General features: G+C 43.2%; 1 protein-coding gene across 5 annotated transcripts in view; it reads left to right on the forward strand.

The window, feature by feature from the left end:
- The window catches only part of NF2 (neurofibromin 2), a 75687-nt gene that overhangs the window by 26355 nt on the left and 28799 nt on the right, over positions 1–20533 (forward strand). For all 5 annotated transcript variants that reach the window (XM_032395015.1, XM_032395014.1, XM_032395013.1 and 2 more), the window contains 6 exons: positions 91–213; positions 2215–2298; positions 11030–11098; positions 11942–12024; positions 13920–13995; positions 17618–17752. In XM_032395015.1, coding sequence (XP_032250906.1) covers positions 91–213; positions 2215–2298; positions 11030–11098; positions 11942–12024; positions 13920–13995; positions 17618–17752 — 570 coding nt within the window. The remainder of the gene's footprint in view (positions 1–90; positions 214–2214; positions 2299–11029; positions 11099–11941; positions 12025–13919; positions 13996–17617; positions 17753–20533) is intronic.

Below are 20533 nucleotides of genomic sequence, written 5' to 3' on the forward strand. Positions count from 1 at the left end.
ATTTATATGTCCCTGAAAAAGGTTCTTTGATGGTGGCAGGGGAGGAACAGGTGCCAACATAGCTTGTTCTTTTGCTCTGTAATTGTGCAGGTGCTGGATCATGATGTTTCAAAGGAAGAGCCAGTCACCTTTCACTTCCTGGCCAAATTTTACCCTGAGAATGCCGAGGAGGAGCTGGTTCAGGAGATCACGCAACATTTATTCTTCTTGCAGGTACACCAGTCTGTGCTAGCCCTGCTTGTTCTGAGAGAACTCACCCAGGCCTGGTTGCCAAGGCAGCCTGGATGACCCCCTTGGAGTTGACCACAGATGCCTTTGCATTGTGAAAATGTTCTGCCTCTGGGAAGTCAGTCCCTTTGGTCCTGTAATGAAGGGGAAAAATCTTCAGAATAGAACTATACTTGAGAGATGTGAATTGGTGTCATATGAAATGGCAAAACTTTGGTAGTGTAAGAAGGGGTACCTGACTTGAAGCCTCTTTGAAGATGGATCCTGTTTTCTTGTCGCTGAGTGGAAAGTACCTAGTAGTTACAAAGGAAGTCCAAAGAGAGAGTCTTAGAAAGAGTACTTATTCCAAAAGTTTGAAACCTGCTGTCATTAAGACAGGACTTCAGAACTCCAGTGAGTTGGAGTTTAACTCCATGTGGCTAATCCTACACATGTGGAACTTCAAACATGGTGCTTCATGCTGCCTGTTGTCTATAAATGTCTTATTCATCTCCCGCTCCTTCATTAGAGTGTAAGCCCCTTACAGGCAAGGCTCACTGAGTGCCCAGTCGGCATTCCAAAAGTAACTGCTCAACCGAATTGAAGAAATGAGGAGCTCTGTAATTGTGGGTTCAAAGACCGCTAGTTGGCCGTCTGGGGGCACAGTGAGTCGGGGTCAATTTTGCTGGTGTTCTTATTGCTTGATCAGAGTTCTGCCCCAGTTTCGTGGGTAGTTGCAGTGACTGGCGCGGGAGCTGCTTGTGTGCCCAGTGGTGCTTACTGTCAGTAACAGAGAAGATTGCACAGGGGCATTAGTGACGTGATTTCCCGGAAGTAGATGTATGTATGTTGTCACATAGTCCTCGTCTAATTAGTTTGAGCTTCAGATTGGTATGTTCAGTAAATACTAAGTTAAATGTAGTAAAACCCCCAAATAATTTACTTTACAAAAAAGTGTATGTATATATTTACATATATATATATGTATACATCCCCATCCCTAACATTTTCCTTCAAAGGGAAACCCCCTCAGTTTTTCTGTAGTGTGGATTTTTTCCCCCTTTGAAAAGAAACCAAGGGATTAGAAAGTTGCGCTGCTTTGAATAAAACCGCATAATGATCTCCGAGGCCCCAGAATGTGCTAGCGTTATCGAGATGGCGCTTAGAAGCAGTGCCCATCCCTCATGTGACTTTGGCTTAATTTTCCCTCATACTGAAAAATTAGAGTGTTTCGTGGCTGAGCAAGGCAACGTTTACTACGTCTATGAATCTGGTCAGTGTTGACATCTGTGAAAAGAAAGTTGGCTTTCCTGTTCTGTTTATTTCAGTGTGCCCTGCTTGGTGAGGCCCTCTTGCCTCTGTGTCTGCAACATCACACGCTGCACCATTCTAAGAAGTTAAATGCAATGAGATATGTTAATTCGACATTATGGCTTAAGAATTATATTTCCTGGACCTCACATGTACTTAAAAGTTTAATCGATCAAACTTTATTGCTTCCTTTTCCCTTAGAGCAGGCATTTTGAATGTGATGGGTTTTTTTCCTGCAGTCATAACTCAGTGGCCTTGCTGACTTTTGTCTTGTGTAAAGACTTTAAAGTAGACTCCATTTCCTCTAGTGCTGTGTGTGCTCAGCAGGGGCTGAGGCCCCAATCACCAGCAGAGCTGCTCCTCACACTTCCGGAATTCACAGCTCCCCTCTGTCACAGTCCAGATAGCAGTCTCTGTTTTAACCACGAAAAGTGTTTTTCCCCTTCAGGAAAAGGATCGTGAACAGAACAGATAAGGGTTTTTTTTTAATGCGTAGTCATCTTACCAATAACTTCTCAGCCCCTGTACTCCCAACCTGTCTGCAACGATAAAAAAAATTGTACCCTTTGTCAAAAAATTATTAACAGGCTGGTTTGGCAGCCCTCATTAGAACACCCTGCAGCCATCTGCTGTGACCAGCATGCACAGCTCACTTCCGCGCACACAGTGTCATGTCTCCCTTGTTGCCCCTTTTAGGTAAAGAAGCAGATTTTAGATGAAAAGATCTACTGCCCTCCCGAGGCTTCTGTGCTCCTGGCTTCTTATGCCGTCCAGGCCAAGGTAAGCTCAAAGAAGGAGAGTGCCTTCCTCCTTGGCATTAATGTGTGTCACGGGAATCACTCCAGTCTTTGGTTTCTTTGGGTTTTCTAGGCTTCAGAGAGACTTTCCCCAGGAGGGAGATATTTAGGACTTGTGGGCTGGGGAAACCATAATCACTGTCCCAGATTCTGTATAATCTTGTGAGAATTATGGTGAATTGTCTGTCTTTGTAATCTCATTACACACATGTGGTTAATTACAGTCACTGGACTTTTTATTAACCCAGGAAAATGAACTTATGGTCTCCAGTTTGAGCCAGACTATAGCCTTTAGGTCAAAAAGGCCCCAAACTCATCTTCTGAGGACCAGCCACCCTGTGTGTGGGAACCACATTGCTACCTAGAGCATGCCTTCCTTCATCCACCCCTGATGGGCATGCTTGCTGTGCTCATGGCTGGGTACGGCAGGCCCTTTGGCACCCTGAGCCCAGTTGAGCTGCCGGTGAGTCATTCATAGAGAAGTCACTGCGGATTAGGAGTGGTGGTGAAGGAGACTACCGCTCTTGTGTTTTGTCCTCTCTGTTTTCGTAAGACCAACTAAAAAAAAAAAAGGAAATAAAACATAAAAAAAAAAAGACCAACTACAGGGTCAGTCAGGGGTGCTTCGTGTCCCTCAGATATCCCCCCTGTATTTGGTCCTGCTGCTTCCTACCTCCCACGGCAGCATAAGGAAAAGTCCCCAGAATTGGGTCACTTTCCTTACTTTTGTGATTTTGCATAATCTTTTCCATTTTTATTTTCCTTTTCGTTAGAGGTGTCCACAAAGCCATTTCCCTGTGGTGTTATAAAAATTAGTAAGATACTCTGAACTTCTTAGCCCACTTTTTTTGGGTAGCTTAATACAATTTCAGATCAAAGCCAGGAAATGACTGGCCTGTCACTTGGCGGGGGGGGGGGGGGGCGGAGAAAAAGTCTGTTCATGCTGGTTAGACTAACAGAAGCACCAGAATCAATTCTATCATTTGATGACTCATCTAATATTTGCTGAGTATCCATCAGGCCTGAGGAGGGATTGTTGACTCTGTCACAGATACAGACACAAAAGTGAGTATCTGCTCTTAGCAATTTGCCCAAGGTCATTTGGACAATCTTGGGTAAAGCTAAGGGCAGAATTCATGGCTTTGGGATTGTGTTTTGTGCCTCCCCTATTCCACTGCCCAGAAAAATGAGTAATTGAAAAAAACAGAAAATGGGCCTTGATTCAACTAAACATATGCTTCCTTTTATGCCTTGATTAAGAATATTAATAACAGGAAAAATGTGTCCTTTCAGTCAGTATTGCCCTGACAGTGATGAAGCGGTCATTGTCACTCTCATCAAATCCGAGCACTTCCTGGCCCAGAACCGAGTTCCTTTTTAGCAGGCTTTCTCCCCAGCTGAGAGGAGACCCAAGCTCTCAAGGACATTACCTCCCTTTGAAGGGCTTCAGTCTCAAAGGCTACATTTCCTTTGCATGGATTTTGGGCCACAAATTCAAAGGCCACCTGTGGAAAAAAAAACAACTTTTCAGGGAACCAGCAGATGTTTGCTTAAACAGATTTCACTGTAGGAAAGCCCTACTAATTTGGATCCTACAAATTTAGAGATGAAAGTGATTCACAGACAGCATATGTGGTTCATATGGAGGAGGATGTTCTAACTGTTTTTTCCGGTGTAAATTTTCAGAATCTTACAAATAAAGGTAATCTATGGCTTCAGGTCTGCATTGGAGAAACTAAGGATTATTATAACGTGCTTCCAGTTTCTAGGACTGTTGATTAATATTAAAAGGGTATCTCTGATTACGGTATTAATAAGATCTTACACACCGGTGATGTTTTACAGTTTCACAAAGTGTTACACATGAACATTTCGTGCGGTACTCAGTATAGTCTTTTCCATGAGCCACAGCTTGAGACTGTTATGCCCGTTTTGCAGATGAGGAATTTAAGGCTCAGAAAGGATTAGTAATTTGTCTAAAGTCGTAAATACTTTATGTTAATTCTTTTTTAATGGAATCTATAGCCCACTTCTTGATGGACAGGATTTGAGCAGAACGGAATGAGAGAGTAGAGCCAGGATGAGAACCCTAGGGTCTGGGTTGCCTAACTCAGAACTCTGCTCTTGCCCTCCCTGTGTAGCGTGTGAGGGAGGTCTCTGGGTAGCATGCACTGCCTTTCACCAAATTCCAGATTCATTTATAGGGTCACATAAGTCCAGACTTTTCAGCAAACCATACTGGTTTCCTTCCGTCATATTCAGTTTGTTTTCTTCCACAACCCTTCTGAAACAGAAAGGAACTTTAGAAGAGTGGTTATGGAAAGGGACTCAGGCTCATTAACACATGGAATGTAATTATGCACAAATGTATTCATTACAGTATTTCAGCTGTTCGAATGATACAGACACAGCTAATTCCAAAGCATAAAGAAACAATTACCCTCAAAGTATAAATACAAATATTAATCACATGGTTCAGTTAACAAGAACCATATTTCTTGGTTAGAGTTTGAGTTATGTTTGAATGTTTGAATCAAAAGTCTGAGCTGAGTTTGGTGGTTTTTTTTTTTTTTAGTCCAGTCACATGACATACCAAACCATCTTGCAATGTTTTAAACCACCTGTTGGATTTTGGTGTTTGAAATGTGTTCTTATTAAAAGTGACTTTGGGAGAGAATGCTATGTAATTTACCAGTCTTGCAGCACTGGCCTATAGACTCCTAGTTTTCAGAGAGAGAAACGAATGGTGGGAGAAGAGGCATAGTGTTTCTTGGTGCTCTTTGATGCAAGTTAGGGACAGAGTGCTAAAAAGCAATTAAGAAGTTGGGTATATGTAAAGTATAGGTGAAGAGTGGCAAGTGTTGAGGCTGGAGAGGTCTATAAGGGGCCAGATCATAAAGGGTCTTAACTTTATTGTGTGGGTGGTGCAGAGCCAGTGAAGGGTTTATATTTTAGACAGATCCTTTGGTGGCTGTGTGAAGGACAGATTGGAGTGAGGCAGGTTTGGAAGCAGGGAGACCTGTTGAGGGCTATGTGGTAGTCTTGGTGAGAGGCTCTGAGGGTTACACCTTGGGCATTGGTCATTTGGATGGGAGGAGACCAACTTGAAAATATCCAGGGGGTAAAAGTTGAATATAAATGGTGCTGTACTTTGCATACCCCCCCATTTTTGGCTTATACTTTTAGACATTGATATTTTTTCCCACTCAACATCGATTTTGAGATGTATCATGTTGTATGTGTAGATGTCGCTCATTGATCCTAATTGCTATGTGATGGCCATTGATGAGTAAACCTAATTTACTGATCCATCCCCCTTTTAAGGGAGAGGTAAGTTTAGTTTCTCCTTTTTCCTCCTATCAGAAACAGTGCTTTACCGAAAATCCTTTTATATGAGTCCTTGTGTACATGTGCAAAAGATTTTTCTACTTAAGGTGGATTTCTATGAGCAGCATTGCAGATATATCCCTGAATATAAAGATCTCTTGAGTATATGAGAAAAAGACAGTAAAAAAAAGTGGGTACAAAGGGCATGCATAACAGGCACTTTATAGAAGAGAACGTGAGAATGGTCAATAAATACAAAAAGATGTTCAATCTCACTGGTGCTCAAGAAAAAGAAAAATTAAAGCAACACCGACGTACCATTTCAAACCCATAAGGTTGACAAGGATTAGTAGTAAATAGGAGAGAAGCGTTGTTTGAGTTCATGTGCTGGTGGAAAAGGACTATGAACTGGCATGACCTTTGTAGAGCGATGGATGCGGTAAGAGCCCGTCAGGTGAGGGGACACCCCATCCCCGAGTCCCCGAAATTCCACTTCTAGGTGGTTACTCCAGAGGAACTCCCATACGGCGTGTCTGTTTTACTTAAAACTATCAGAACAGATCGTCCCACTTCATTTTTAAACTACCGAACCGTATTTCCTGAAAAGGAGGGACTGTGGATTATTTAAATGTCTCTTTATCGGTAGATATGTAGGTTTGTTTTTTTTTTTCTATTATTTAAACGAATGCAGTGCACATCTGAATATGCCTCTTTGGGCACATATGAACAGTCTTTCTGTTGTGATAAATACCAAGAAATGGCATAATTGGGCTGAAGGATAAGAACCTTTAAAATTTAAATAATGCCGAGTGAAAGAAGCCAGGCACAAAAGGCTGCCTATTGTGTGATTCCACTTACATGAAATGTCCAGAATAGGCAAATCCATAGAGACAGAAAGTAGATTTAGTGGTTGCTAGGGGCTGGAAGGAGGAGGAAATCAGGACTTAACTGTTAAGGGGTATGGGATTTCTTTTTGGGGTGATGGAAATATTCTGGAATTAGATAGTGTTGATGGTTGTACAACATTTTGAATATCCTAAAAACCATGGAATTGTATGCTTAAAACGGTGAATTTTTTAATTTATCGGAATAAAAAACATTATGTTTGGCCAAATTGTCCTCTGAAAGTTTTGTCCTAATTTAACAACATGTGAGAATACCTGTTTTACTATATCCTCATCAACAGTGGATGCTATCAGTCCTTCAAAATTTTTGCTAATCTGACAGAAAAAGAGGGTTTTTTTTGTTGTTTTTTTAAGTTTTCATTTCCTGATTACTGTGCCGGCTGAGAATCTTTTCACAGATTTACTGGTGATTTGTATTTCTTTCCTCTGTGGATCAAGTGTTTACAGCTTGCCCATTTTTCTACTGTATTGTTTATCTTTTTCTAATTGATTTATAGGAGCTCCATGTAGTATGGGTATTAACCTTTTATCTTTTGTTACACATACCAGACTTGTCAATCTTTTTATGTTTTGAGTGATTTTAGAATGGCTTCACCAACTGTTGTTATACACATGTCCTATATTTTGTTCTGGTATTTTTGTGGATTTTCATTTATAGGTTTGAATTTTTAATCCCACCTGGAATTTAGTGGACTGGTGTGTAAGTAGGAATCTATTTATTCTATGTATGTATTGATCAAATCTTTTAAGTTTTGAGAAATCCTGTTCAGAGCATTTGGTCTAATTTTCCTCGTAGTTGGCGGAGGATAGTATTTCATATCCAGAAAGAGCCTCTGTTTAACCTAAGAATTGACTTCAAGAATCCTTTAAATGGTGAACTCCCTTCTTGAATTTAAATTCAATTGGTTTATATCAGGGGTGGATCCAGGTTTTGTGGGACCTGAAGTTGATATAACTTAGGGGGCTTCTTTTCAATGCAAGAATACCAAATTGTGAATATAAAATTAGGGTCAAGCCCATGCAGGTGCAGAGACCTAAACCCGAACTTCGTTAGCTTCAAATTAAATTCAGTGCTGGTTATGTTATCAGACTGCATCTGTACATAGAGGATGAGGAACAGTCATCTCCATCTATGGAATGGTATGACTTTCTTTTATATTAACCAACTGCCACCCCTTAAGGATTTTCTCCTTCTTGGGGCACCTGGGTGGTTCAGCCGTTGGGCGTCTGCCTTCGGCTCAGGTCATGATCCCAGGGTCCTGGGATCGAGCCCCACGTCAGGCTCCCTGCTCTGCGGGAAGCCTGCTTCTCCCTCTCCCACTCCCCCTGCTTGTGTTCCCTCTCTCGCTGTGTCTCTCTCTGTCAAATAAATAAATAAAATCTTAAAAAAAAAAAAAGGATTTTCTCCTTCTTTTGTTTTTTAAAGAGACATTTGAGAGCAGACACACACAACAAGGTGGCTTTAAAGTTGTAAGTGGAGTTAGTCCAGTGGCAAAGTTCTTTAAGCAGGGTCTTTGCTGCCTCTGCATTGCTCAGATGTGTAACATTTGATCACTGAAGTAGCTGGGAGCTCAGTATGATAATGTGGGTCGTTAATCTCCTAAGCCTTTGAAACCTGAATTTACAACTTTAACTTTGCATATCTGCTTACTTCTGCATTTAGAGTTTGGTCAGCACCATTAAGAGGTTTGCAAATGCAACTAACAGGGCTTGCTTTAGCGTCCTACCCCTTCAGAAATCACAGATGCAAACAGTAACCAGTGTCATAAATAATGCAGAGGATAACACTAATACTGACATTTACAGTAAGCCAGGCAGTACGTAAAATGCTTCTCCAGATCATCTTCATCCTTGTCACCCCCTTACGAGGCAGGCACTTTTATGACCCTGGCTTTCCAGATGAGAAAGGTGAAGTTGAGAGAGAGGAATCCTTACTCAAGGCCTCAGAGGGATACCAGAGCAGGCCCCCCATTCAAAATCCTCTAAGACCAAAGTTCTCATGTGACAAATTAGGAAACAGACTCAGAGGTAATACAATCTGAGTTTTTGTCTTTTGGTATCAGGTTGTATTGAGTGCTATGTGTCAAGCATACTTTTACAGGTTTTATGGATATTTCATTTAATCCCCCAAAAGTCCTGTAAGACAAATGCTGTTATTATCCCCCATTTAACAGATGAGAAAACCGAGACACAAAAATTTCCAAGGTCACAGCTAATAAGTGGAAGAGCTGGGACTGAACCTTTAGCAGCCTGTTCCAGACTCAGGCTCCTACCTGTGTTCTGCAGCTACCTCCTGAGAGAGTGCCCATAAAACTCAGTCCAGGGGCACCTGGGTGGCTTAGATGGTTAAGCGTCTGCCTTGGGCTCAGGTCATGATCTCAGGGTCCTGGGATTGAACCCCACGTCGTAGGGCTCCCTGCTCAGCAGGGAGTCTGCTTCTCCCTCTCCTTTTGCCCCTCTCCCTGCTTGTGCTCTGTCTCTCAAGTAAATAAATAAAATCTTTAAAAAAACCCAAAAAACTCAGTCCAGTTACTGACTCTTCACATCCTCAGGCCTTTGGGAGATCAAGAGAGGCCAGGTTCCTTCAGATTTTTTTTTTTTTAAGAATTTATTTATTTATTTAATTGACAGGGAGAGAGAGAGAGAGAGACAGCGTGAGAGGGAACACAAGCAGGCAGAGTGGGAGAGGAAGAAGCAGGCTTCCGGCTGAGCAGAGAGCCCGATGCGGGGCTCGATCCCAGAACTCTGGGATCATGACCTGAGCTGAAGGCAGTCGCTTAACCAACTGAGCCACTCAGGCGCCCCTCCTTCAGACTTTTTTAAATGAAGACATGCCTAGACAGGGGTATAGAAACTGTGGCATATTTTAAATATTTAAATTTGGTGAATTAATTGCTTTAACACAAAAAATGATGTGGTACAGTTCCGCCATTTGAAAAATAATGATGAGATTTTTTTTTAAATATTATAAAGATTTTATTTATTTGTCAGAGAGAGACAGAGAGAGCAGGAGAGCACAAGCAGGGGGAGTGGCAGGCAGAGGGAGAAGCAGACTCCCTGCTGAGCAGGGAACCCCATACGGGGCTCCATCCCGGAACCCCGGGATCATGACCTGAGCCAAAGGCAGATGCTTAACCGACTGAGCCACCCAGGTGCCCCTAATGATGAGATTCTTAAAAAACATTAATTCATAGTGCTTTTTTAGTAGGGTGGTACGGAAATGAGGCACAGTTTAAAGTTGCTGATGAACATTGTTCAATCCCAAGAGACAGGCTTTGATTTTATATGTTTATAGTTTCTTCTAAAAAATGCCTTCATTTTTGGGGGTGCCTGGGAAGCTAAGTCGGTTAAGCATCTGACTCTGAATTTTGGCTCAGGTCATGGTCTCAGGGTCGTTAGATTGAGCCCCGTGTTGGGCTCAGTGCTGGGCGTGGAGCCTGCATAAGATTCCCTCCCTCTCCCTCTGCCCCTCCTCACCTCGCGCTCATGCACACATTCTCTCTCTGAGAAAAAAAAAAAAAGATATAAAAATGCCTTCATTTTTTATTATTTCCTGGTCAGACTTAAGTTTTCTCGGAAAGAAAGGGATATTTTTTTCTTAAATCAGAAAATGAATTTCCAAGTTACTATCCATGAACGGATACATTAAAATACAGGGCCCATTTCTGGCCCCACTAGTCACTTGCTCTGTAGCAAAAATCCGTTAACCTTTTACTCGTTTCTTTGTCTGTGCAATGGGAATGGCAACGTTGGCATCAGATTTCTCCAAAGTACTTTTCAGAGCCTGAATGAAAGGTATTAAAACTATTGCCTGCATTTTTCCCAGCTCCCAACCTAGCAATTGGCTCCAATTACCAGCCACTTAGAAGGATTTGTAGGTAAGACTCTTATCACACATTGCTAATTACAACTTTCACAGTTGTGTTTTGTTATTTCTTTTCAAAAGCTAATGTTTTGGTAGTGACTGCTTTCTTTGCGGGTTAGAAAACACAGCTACGTTTCCATACAAACGTCACATTCTTTTTTTTTTTTAAAGATTCTATCCATTTATTTGACCGAGAGAGACACAGCGAGAGAGGGAACACAGGCAGGGGGAGTGGAAGAGGGAGAAGCAGGCTTCCCGCTGAGCAGGGAGCCCGACGCGGGGCTCGATCCCAGGACCCCGGGACCGTGACCTGAGCCGAAGGCAGACGCCTAACGACTGAGCCACCTAGGTGCCCACAAACGTCACATTCTTATTAGCACATCACCCATCCATCCCTCACGGGATTATGCAGCTCTGTTCATAGATATAATCAGCTTTGTATTTTCATTCAAGGATAACAAACTAGCAAGGTTGAAATCTTGACTTGTCATCGGAACTGAATTGGAACTGAATTGCTCCCCAAGCTGGGAGGGGAGAAGACAGAGTCAAGCTCTGTTCAGAAATGGCAGTTGTCTCTAGAATCTCAATCGCTTGCCCTCCCTTTCTTCTCCTTCCAGTACGGTGACTACGACCCCTCTGTTCACAAGCGTGGATTTTTGGCCCAAGAGGAATTGCTTCCAAAAAGGGTAAGAAATCAATCCCCTGTTTGGGAAAACACAGCAGAGATGTGGTCTACGAAAAAGCTAACTGAGGGACTTGAAGGAATATTGGAAGTACACGGCGAAATCATTTAAATAAATATTTTGTAATCAATCTTGAGTAAAGAATGTAGAATCTCTGTTAAACATATTAGAAAGCAAAGGTACGTGGAGTTCGTTCGCGGTTGCCAGAGCTAGCATGGCCTTGAATGTTTGTTTCCTTCAAGGTGGGTGAGCGCCAGTGAGTCCCAGGAAAGTGTGGAGCAACATGTGTTCAGCCCGGGGAGCTGAGCTGTTTGCAGCGGGGCAGAGTGGATAGAGATGAATTGGGGTGGACATTGTAGTTTTTAATCCTTGGTGGTGTTCATCTTGTTCATTAGCCACAGAAGCAGGCCTTCCCTCCCTTTGGCTGCTCCCGATTTTATAGCTCCACTCATCTGTCATGTGTAATAAAGGCCTGCTTCTCACCTTTGCCTGACTTCCCCTGCTCCTTTGATGGCTTTTGTGCAGGAGGAAGCAGCAGCACACGCAGCTTGGCTGAGCTCCTCCCGCTGGGACATGCAGCCCAGGAAAGAGGGGCCGCAGCTGGGCGAGGGGTGCACCCTTCTAAGTTGTGACTCAAATGGAATGGTGCTTGTTTACACGCCAACCCCTGCAATGTGACTGGCTCTCCCTGTATGTGACTTTTTAAAAATAGCTTTGTTGTTTTAGTCTGATCTCGGAAGCTAAGGTTTGCTGTTTTGTAAAAATGAGGCGTAATTATAAAAATGGCAAACAATATCCAAACTTTCTTTGTGTGTGGGTTTTTTATTTTGCTCTATTTTTTGGTAGGTAATAAATCTGTATCAAATGACTCCAGAAATGTGGGAGGAGAGAATTACAGCCTGGTACGCAGAGCACCGGGGCCGAGCCAGGTGAGGCTGCTTTATTATCGGTTTACATTTCCGTATGGGCTTTTTTTTTTTTTTTTTTCCAAGAACTACAAATTAGGACATGCTTGTTGAACAAAAGGCAGTACTGAGGTAGATAGAAGGAAAAGGGAGAGCTGGGAGTAGCTGGTCTTCAGTTTTGCGTGTATCCTTCTTCCAGTGCATGCAGTATAAGGTAGGCAGGAGCCAGCCTGTCCGGATGTACAGCCCCACTGCATTCATTGGTAATTCAGTTTCATGTTAAGGATTAGAGTGTATGGATATCCCATAGCTTTTGTGTCCATTCCTCTACTGATGACATTTGGAGTAGCTATGGATTTTCGCTTCCTGCAGTATACAGTCTAATATCGTTATGTAATTACATGAGTAGTTCTGAGGATTCATTCTTTGCAAGAGTTGCTGAGTCAAAGGATGTGAGCATTTTGCGTTGACAGGTGCCACTAAAGCGCCCTCCATAAGGGTTGTACCTATCTACCTGCCTACCAGCAGTGTATGCACATGTCTTCCCCCCCATTTCTCTCCCCAACACTCATTTTTATCAGTCTGATTTTTGTAATCTAAAAGATGAAATATTGTGTCTTAAGTATTTGTTAGCATTTTCCTGATCACTGTAGGAATTAATCATCTTTTCGTTAGTCTTTAAAATATTGTCCTCTTCTTCACATCAACTTCCTATCATGTGCTTTTTAAAAATTTAAATAATATGTATACTGAAAAGTGGACAAGTCATAAACGTACCGCTCGATGAATTATCACAAAGTGAAAACACCGTGTAACACCAGGTGACAAGATAGCATGTGACTCCCGCCTGCCACAACTCCCCATCCTTCCTCCCCAAAGCTAACCACTCTTCTGATCCCCAATTCCATAGAGTAGTGGTGCCGGTTTTAAGCTTTACATAAATGCAGTGGGACAGTCTCTAGTTTTTGTGTCTCACTTCTTTTACTCAGCATCATATTGTGAGATTGGGGTTTGTGGTATGTAACAGCAGTGAAATTTTCATTTTCATTGCTGTGCAGAACTCCACTATATTAATAAAGCATGAATTATCCATTACACTGTTGATGGACATTGAGGGCATCGGGGTGTCTCTTGGTTTTTGCTATTACAAATAATGTCAATTTTTCAGAGTAATTGTACCAGTTTACATCAGCAGGGTGTGTGTTTTCTAGTTACTCCACATGCTTGCCAACACTGTGTGTTCTCTCAGGTTGAATTTTTTAAAATTCATTTGAGAGCATTTTGAGATTGGAGAGAGGGAAGAGGCAAGGTCATAGGGAGATCGAGTTAAAATATTTCAATAGTATATCTATTTGGGAGTTTTCTGCAAGTCATTGCTGCTTTAAGAGCTTACTTTAAATTTGACTCACAGCTTAGAAGTAGGTGACCTGGCTTGGGTTTTACAGCCCAGATAGCTCTTGGCCTAACCCCCGACAACACCCAAAGAAATAAAATCAGGAAGGTAGAGCTCTCAGGTAGCTTGCAGAGAGAATTGTTTCAATACCAAAACCTAGGTGAAGAAAGTTCACAATCAGATAAAGCAACAACTTAAATCTGCATATCCAAATCCATTTGAGGGGAGAAGATAACATATCACATCCTTTTCTTGAATTCCCTGAGCTGGGTGTCATTATTTACCAAGGGCAAAGCGTGAAATTGAAGCCAAGATACACTGTAATGAATCTATTCTCTGGCTTTTTGTGGGGATGGGAAATTCTGCTTGACCTCGGAGTGTTTCATAGACTCAAGGCTGGGAAGATCCGTGTTGGTATCTTGCCTGGCTGGTGACTTCCGGCGGGTTCGTACGTGCAGGTGGGTGTGCGCCCGCCCTCTGTTTTCTCACTTAGCTCTGGTGACAGTGTCTTTCATTCTCCTCACAGGGATGAAGCTGAAATGGAATATTTGAAGATAGCTCAGGACCTGGAGATGTACGGTGTGAACTACTTTGCAATCCGGGTGTGTTGAATCCTCTTTGAGTTCCCTGTGTATAAACAGAGACTGAATCAGAGGCAGACTGCTAAAATGGGTTACTTCCTTATTCCAGATTGGCAGTCTCTTTAATGGTTCAGTGGAGGAGAAGAGAAGAGGAAGGGGAGAGGGTCTTATAGCCTCATTTTCTATTTTTGGACTTCAATTAGATCCTTGGTAATGAAGTGTCAGTTGAGCCCCCAGGGGGACTTGGGCCTGGTTCTGTGCTCAGCAGAAATCTGTTCGAATACTCTGAGTGTAATGTTTGATTATTTCTGGCTCTATGAGATCTGGCCCACAGGGAGTGCATGTAAATACTCTTCCCCCAGGGCACAAGGAGAGTAAAGCTACTTTTATAGATTCCTGATTTGTTTGGTTGGGTCTCTTGTTCTCACTAGCAGGCTAATTGGTTTTCTATTCAGACCATTAATAGTCCCACTGTCCTCTGGGAACCCACTGCTTCTGCACCAGAGGCTTCTGTTTTCAGTCTTGGCTGGGTGGGCCTCTTGAGCATCTTTCTCCTGAGGTTCTGTGGCTAGATGCCGCACCTAGGAGCTCCATCCAAAGGAATTCATGCCATTCCACTGCTGGTTCCAAACTGCAGATAGGTAGATGTTAAACAATACCCACAGTGGCCCAACTTTTTTTTGGGGGGGGTGGGAGGGGGAGAGAGAATCTTAAGCAGACTCCACGCCCAGCGTAGAGACACAGGGGGGAGGGGGGAGCTTGATCCCAGGACCCTGAGATCATGACCTGAGCCAAAAACAAAAGTCAGACGCTTAACCAACTGAGCCACCCAGGTGCCTCAGTGGTCCACCTTTCACGGTTTGCTTTCCTTTTTTGGGTTCCTATAAATTTTGTATGAGGGGCACCTGGGTGGCTCAGTTGGTTAAGCATCTGCCTTCAGTCCAGGTCATGATCCCAGGGTCCTGGGATCAAGCCCTACATTGAGCTCCCTGCTCAGCTGGGAGCCTGCTTCTCCCTCTCCCTCTTCCTGTTGCTCCCCCTGCTTGTGCTATCTCTCTCTCTGACAAATAAATAAAATCTTTAAAAACAAAAAGATTTTCTATAATAATTCAAAAGGTTATTTTCTTAAGTTTTATTAATTTCTATTTGCTAATTGTCTGGTTTGTTTAAGGTCAGGCTAGTTTAACACATTTCTGTGGTTTTGGCAACATAACTCCTCTTGGCCCATATGCCCACCATCTAGATTCTAGAAAAGTAGTATTTTACAGTCCTTAAAAAACAGTTTCTTACTAGGAAATATTTCTGCAGCAGTCAGACTAAAATACACAATTGTGTGTGTGTTTTGTGTTACACAGTAGACACAGATAATGGATATTTTAGTGTCTTTTGTGTTCGAGTTCCATCAGCTAAGGAAATTATGTGCTTAAAACAATTTAAAAGAGACTGCTTGAGTCCCGCCGCTCTCTGTTTATTCTCTAGAAGTCATGATAGGAAGCAGAGGGTAGAATCCTTTCTTTTTTTTTTTTTAATTTAAACTAGTCACAAACATAATGAAATATCTCGTTTTCCAAAATGTACTGTAGCACTTAAAAGTACAAAGCCTCACTTATGTTAATGCAGTAATTTTAAGAGCTTTGCAGACAAACAGAGGAATCTCTCTCAGGGTTTGGTAATAGCGCCTGACTTGGGAAGTGTTCAAAGGACTAAAAAGATTTATCTTGGAGCACTCACTTGTCCACCTGACACCTGCTGTTAGATTGGTCCTTCTCATCACAGTCTGAGCACCGTCTCGGTTTGCAGACCTGTTTTGCTGCCCTTGAATCTGGTTCGATTTCCTAGTTGTCAGCAACGGGTCAGGTGCTTTAGGTCCTTGTGCAGGGAGTTTCCTTCCACCACTACACAAGCGCAGGTGCATGGGCCTCCAGCCTGAGGATGTAGCTCTAGGCCCTTAGCTGGGTCAGTGACCTGAGGGCCAAGGGCACTTTGCCCTCTGTCTACTCTGACTGCCAACCAACATATGTGCAATCAATTAAATTTTCAAACAGTTTTATTGAGGTATAATTAATTTTTTTAAAGATTATTTATTAGAGAGAGAGTGGGGGGTGGTGGGGAGGGCAGAGGGAGAGGGAGAGAATCTCAAGCAGCTCCCCACTGAGCACAGAGCCCGAACTGTGGCTTGATCCCAGGACCCTGAGATCATGACCTGAGCTGAAACCAAGAGTCGGATACTTAACTGACTGAGCCACCCAGGCACTCCTAGCTATAATTTATATACAATTCATTTTGGTATATTTTTTCCAACATCCTATTATAATAATTTCAAACATATAAGAAAGTTGAATTTCACAGTGAATATCCATATATACCCACTGTCTAAGTTCTATAATTAACATTTTACTATATTTGCTTGATCACACTGAGAATACATTTTAACATAAAATAAAACCATTTGATCGCAGCATTTGGAATTTTCTTTCTGGTGGGGTACCTGGTGGCTCAGTCGGTTAAGCATCTGACTCTTGATCTCAGCTCAGGTCTTGATTTCAGGGTTATGAGTTACAAGCCCCGTGTTGGGCTCCACTCTGGGCGTGGAGCCTACTTAAAAAAAAAAAAAAGAACTTTCTGGTAGTACAACTACATTTTCTTTTAATGTAAGAGATGTTTAATTCTACAGGTCTTTTTTCTTTCTTTTAAGATTTTTATTTATTTATTTGACAGAGACAGAGAGCGAGAGCAGGAACACAAGCAGTGGGAGTGGGAGAGGGAGAAGCAGGCTTCCCGCTGAGCAGGGAGTCTGATGTGGGACTCGATCCCAGGACCCTAGGATCATGACCTGAGCCGAAGGCAGACGCTTAATGACTGAGCCACTCAGGCGCCCTAATTCTACAGGTCTTTTTTCTACGTGTATGATAACTCTTATCTGCAGGGGTACCTTTCCAAGGCCCCCCATGGATGCCTGAAACCATGAATAGTACCAAACCCTATATATGCTATGTTTTTTTTCTTATATATGTGTACCTGTGATACGTTTAATTTATAAATTAGGCACACTGTAAGAGATTAACAATAACAATTAAAAAGAAGTTGTAACAGTATAAGAGTCATGTGAACATGTTCTTTCTCTCTCAAAACATCTTATTGTACTACTTACCCTTCTTAGAATGATGTGAGATGATAAAATGTCTATATGATGAGATGAAGTGAGGTGAATCACTTAGGTGTTGTGATGTAGGGTTGGGCTACACTAGGGACCTGACAGTAGTTCAGAAGGAGGATCGTCTGCTCCCAGACCTTGGTAACTGAAACCATAGAAAGCAAAACCACAGATAAGGGGGGCGGGGGACGACTACTGTATTTCATTGGAGGTAACAGTGCTTAGATTGCTGCTACTTTAGCCATCGAGCCAATAACAGAAAGCCCCAGTGATCCCTCTGGGACACGAGTCATGAGAATGGTATTTTGCCTCTGCCTGCTCCAATTCAGGAAGCTGGAGTCCCCCTGGGTTACATAGCCACTGTGACTTCTGTTGGGACCTACTGGAACTTGTCACATGTAATAGTGTGTGCCAGGTTCTTTGGGAAGTTGAATAAAATCTCAAACCTCCGCTGGAGCTGACGGTGGCTGATCTTTGTTGAATCTACAGAATAAAAAGGGCACAGAGTTGCTGCTTGGAGTGGATGCTCTGGGCCTTCACATCTATGACCCTGAGAACAGGCTGACCCCCAAGATCTCCTTCCCGTGGAATGAAATCCGAAACATCTCATACAGCGACAAGGAGGTAGGACGTGCTTCGCATGCAGACCCACCAGCAGCGCAGCTTATGGGCTTTCCCTGTCTCTCCTCCTTGCTGTAGTGGTCCCCAGCCAGACTGCTCCTTGTTACCAGTAAAATCCTTTAATCCCCAGGCTTTGGGTTTGGGGTTGTTGTTTTCTGTTTATAGAACAGTATTGGCAGCCTATTTTCAGATGGCATCGCTAAACCCCCCCCTGCTGACTAACAAGAGGCTGGGGAGCTCAGCTTGTCCAGACGAACCTCCAAAGAATAGTAAACAAACCAGAAAGTAACCTTTTCCTATTACTTGCCTTTCTATTTCTAGTGAGAAATTCTCTTTGTATTTTTTTTTTTAAAGATTTTATTTATTTGACAGAGAGAGCAAGACAGCGAGAGAGGGAACACAAGCAGGGGGAGTGGGAGAGGGAGAAGCAGGCTTCCCGCTGAGCAGGGAGCCCGATGTGGGGCTCGATCCCAGGACCCTGGGATCATGACCTGAGCCGAAGGCAGATGCCTAACGACTGAGCCACCCAGGCACCCCTCTCTTTGTATTTTTAAGTGTGGTGGACATTAAGCCCTCTCTCAGTATCCAGTGCTTGATACATGTGGTGGGGATATCTATCTATTTATCTCCCTGTGTGTGTGTGTGTGTGTGTGTGTGTGTGTGTGTGTGTGTCTCACAGTGATGATATAAATAAGGATATCAGAACTAACTACTTGGGAGAATTTGAGAATAACTAAGTTTGAATAACTTAGCTGAACACTCTAAGTTAGAAATCAGATATTTCTAGGGATGCCTGGGTGGCTCAGTCGGTTAAGCATCTGCCTTTGGCTCAGGTCATGATCCCAGGGTCCTGGGATCGAGTCCCGCGTCGGGCTCCTTGCTCCAGGGGGAGCCTGCTTCTCCCTCTGCCTGCCGCTCCCCCTGCTTGTGCTTGCTCTCTCTCTCTGACAAATAAATAAATAAAATCTTAAAAAAAAAAAGAAGTAGTCAGATATTTCTATACAGGATGGTGACCTTTCCCAAACACTAATCTTATGTTCATTCGTTCACTCGTTTGTTCTTTGTTAATTTTTTTTTTTTTAAAGATTTTATTTATTTGATAGAGACACAGTGAGAGAGGGAACACAAGCAGGGGGAGTGGGAGAGGGAGAAGCAGGCTTCCCGCCGAGCAGGGAGCCCGATGCGGGGCTTGATCCCAGGACCCTGGGACCACGACCTGAGCCGAAGGCAGACGCTTAACGACTGAGCCACCCAGGCACCCCTGTTCTTTATTAATTTTAAAGGCATTATCAAGCATCTGCTTTGTGTTAGGTTTCGTGGGGGAAACAAAGATGTAGAAAATCCAGTCTCACCCCTCCGGGAAGTTATAGTCAAGCAAGGCCCCGACTGCTGTAAGACAAGCCTACAGTGCAAGGGACTGATGATGCACGTGATGATGACCCATTGCATTTCCGCTTTTCCACTTACCGAGTGCTCTCACCCCAACTCTGATTCCCTCCTCCCAAGAACATGCAGCAAGAGTAGGGGCCACGTTTGGGGTATCTGTGCCACATCAGGAAGTGGAGATGCAGAGGAATCAGGTTAGCTGTGATCGGTGAGGGGAGCTCCATGTTCCCTGAAGTCATAGCTGGGGCGTGGGGGGGGGGGGGGCTTTTCGGGGAGCAGGGACACAGGGAGAGTCCTGAGAGCACAGGGCACCGGGCAGAGGGCAGAGGGCAGCGGGCCCAGACGGCGCTCAGTGACGTACTGGTGCCCGCAAAGTTGGGATGCTGAGTGTCGAGTAAGGAACAGTGACAGCTCATGTGGTTGCCTGCAGAGCCCCCACCTGGAGCAGATTTCCTGTTTTCCCTTCCCAAATAGCAGCTTGAGAAAGGGAACCCCAAGCTCCTGGTTTCCAATAACGTGGTTGAGATCTCCTTGGCTATGCTTGATGAGACAGATTGAGCTTCTTAATTCAAAACATTCTGGCTCTCAAAGTTTCTATAGCCCAGAAGAGGAGCACTTAGGTATTTCTTTTTTAAAGTACTTCAGTTGAAAGCTCCACATGACTTAAAGCAGTAGGTGTGCTGTGGCATGGTAGTTTGTCATCTCTAATTTCATAAAGTCTGTTTACTGCATATTCGCGTATTTTTGTGTGCTAAAGGCTCCCCAAACATTCATTTTTCACGGAACTCAAGGATTAAAGTCTCCCCTAGTATGGCCTGACACAATAAACTCTTAATATACCCTCTCCAGGGGCAGGGCACCATCATGTTCCATCATGTCAATAACTCATGCAGTAAGAGGACCTCAAGCTGACTTGACATAATAGGAAGTAGTCTTAGTAGTTATGCATGACAGCCAGAAATGTTGGTTTATTTTAAGTGATCCATTGATTCTTTGTGCGTGTCCCGGCACAGCACAGAGCCTATGGTTTCCCCACTACTTGTGGTTTCCCCACTACTTGTGGTTTCCCACTGACAGCTCCAGGGTTTGACTTAAGAGCCAAAAATAAGTTTATGAAATTCACAAATAGCAGCCTACACAAGAGCAATAGTGCTTCTTAGTTAGCTTGACCAAAAGCTAACCGAAGGATCATTTTCCTCATTGTGCTAACTCCTCCTCGGACAAGATAACATGCAAAAGAAATACCCAAGATTTTATCTTCCCAGATGTATTTATCTGCTTAGCATGTCTTTCTCGGGAATGGGTACCCCATTTTTTAAGTGCATCTTTGAAATGGAGGATCTGTCTGGTCTGATCAGGAATGGTTGAGAACAGCAGTTTCCATTTGCTCTTTATATG

This window comes from Phoca vitulina, unplaced genomic scaffold (assembly GCF_004348235.1).
Source record: "Phoca vitulina isolate PV1807 unplaced genomic scaffold, GSC_HSeal_1.0 scaffold82, whole genome shotgun sequence".
In the NCBI taxonomy this organism is placed as follows: Eukaryota; Metazoa; Chordata; class Mammalia; order Carnivora; family Phocidae; genus Phoca; species Phoca vitulina.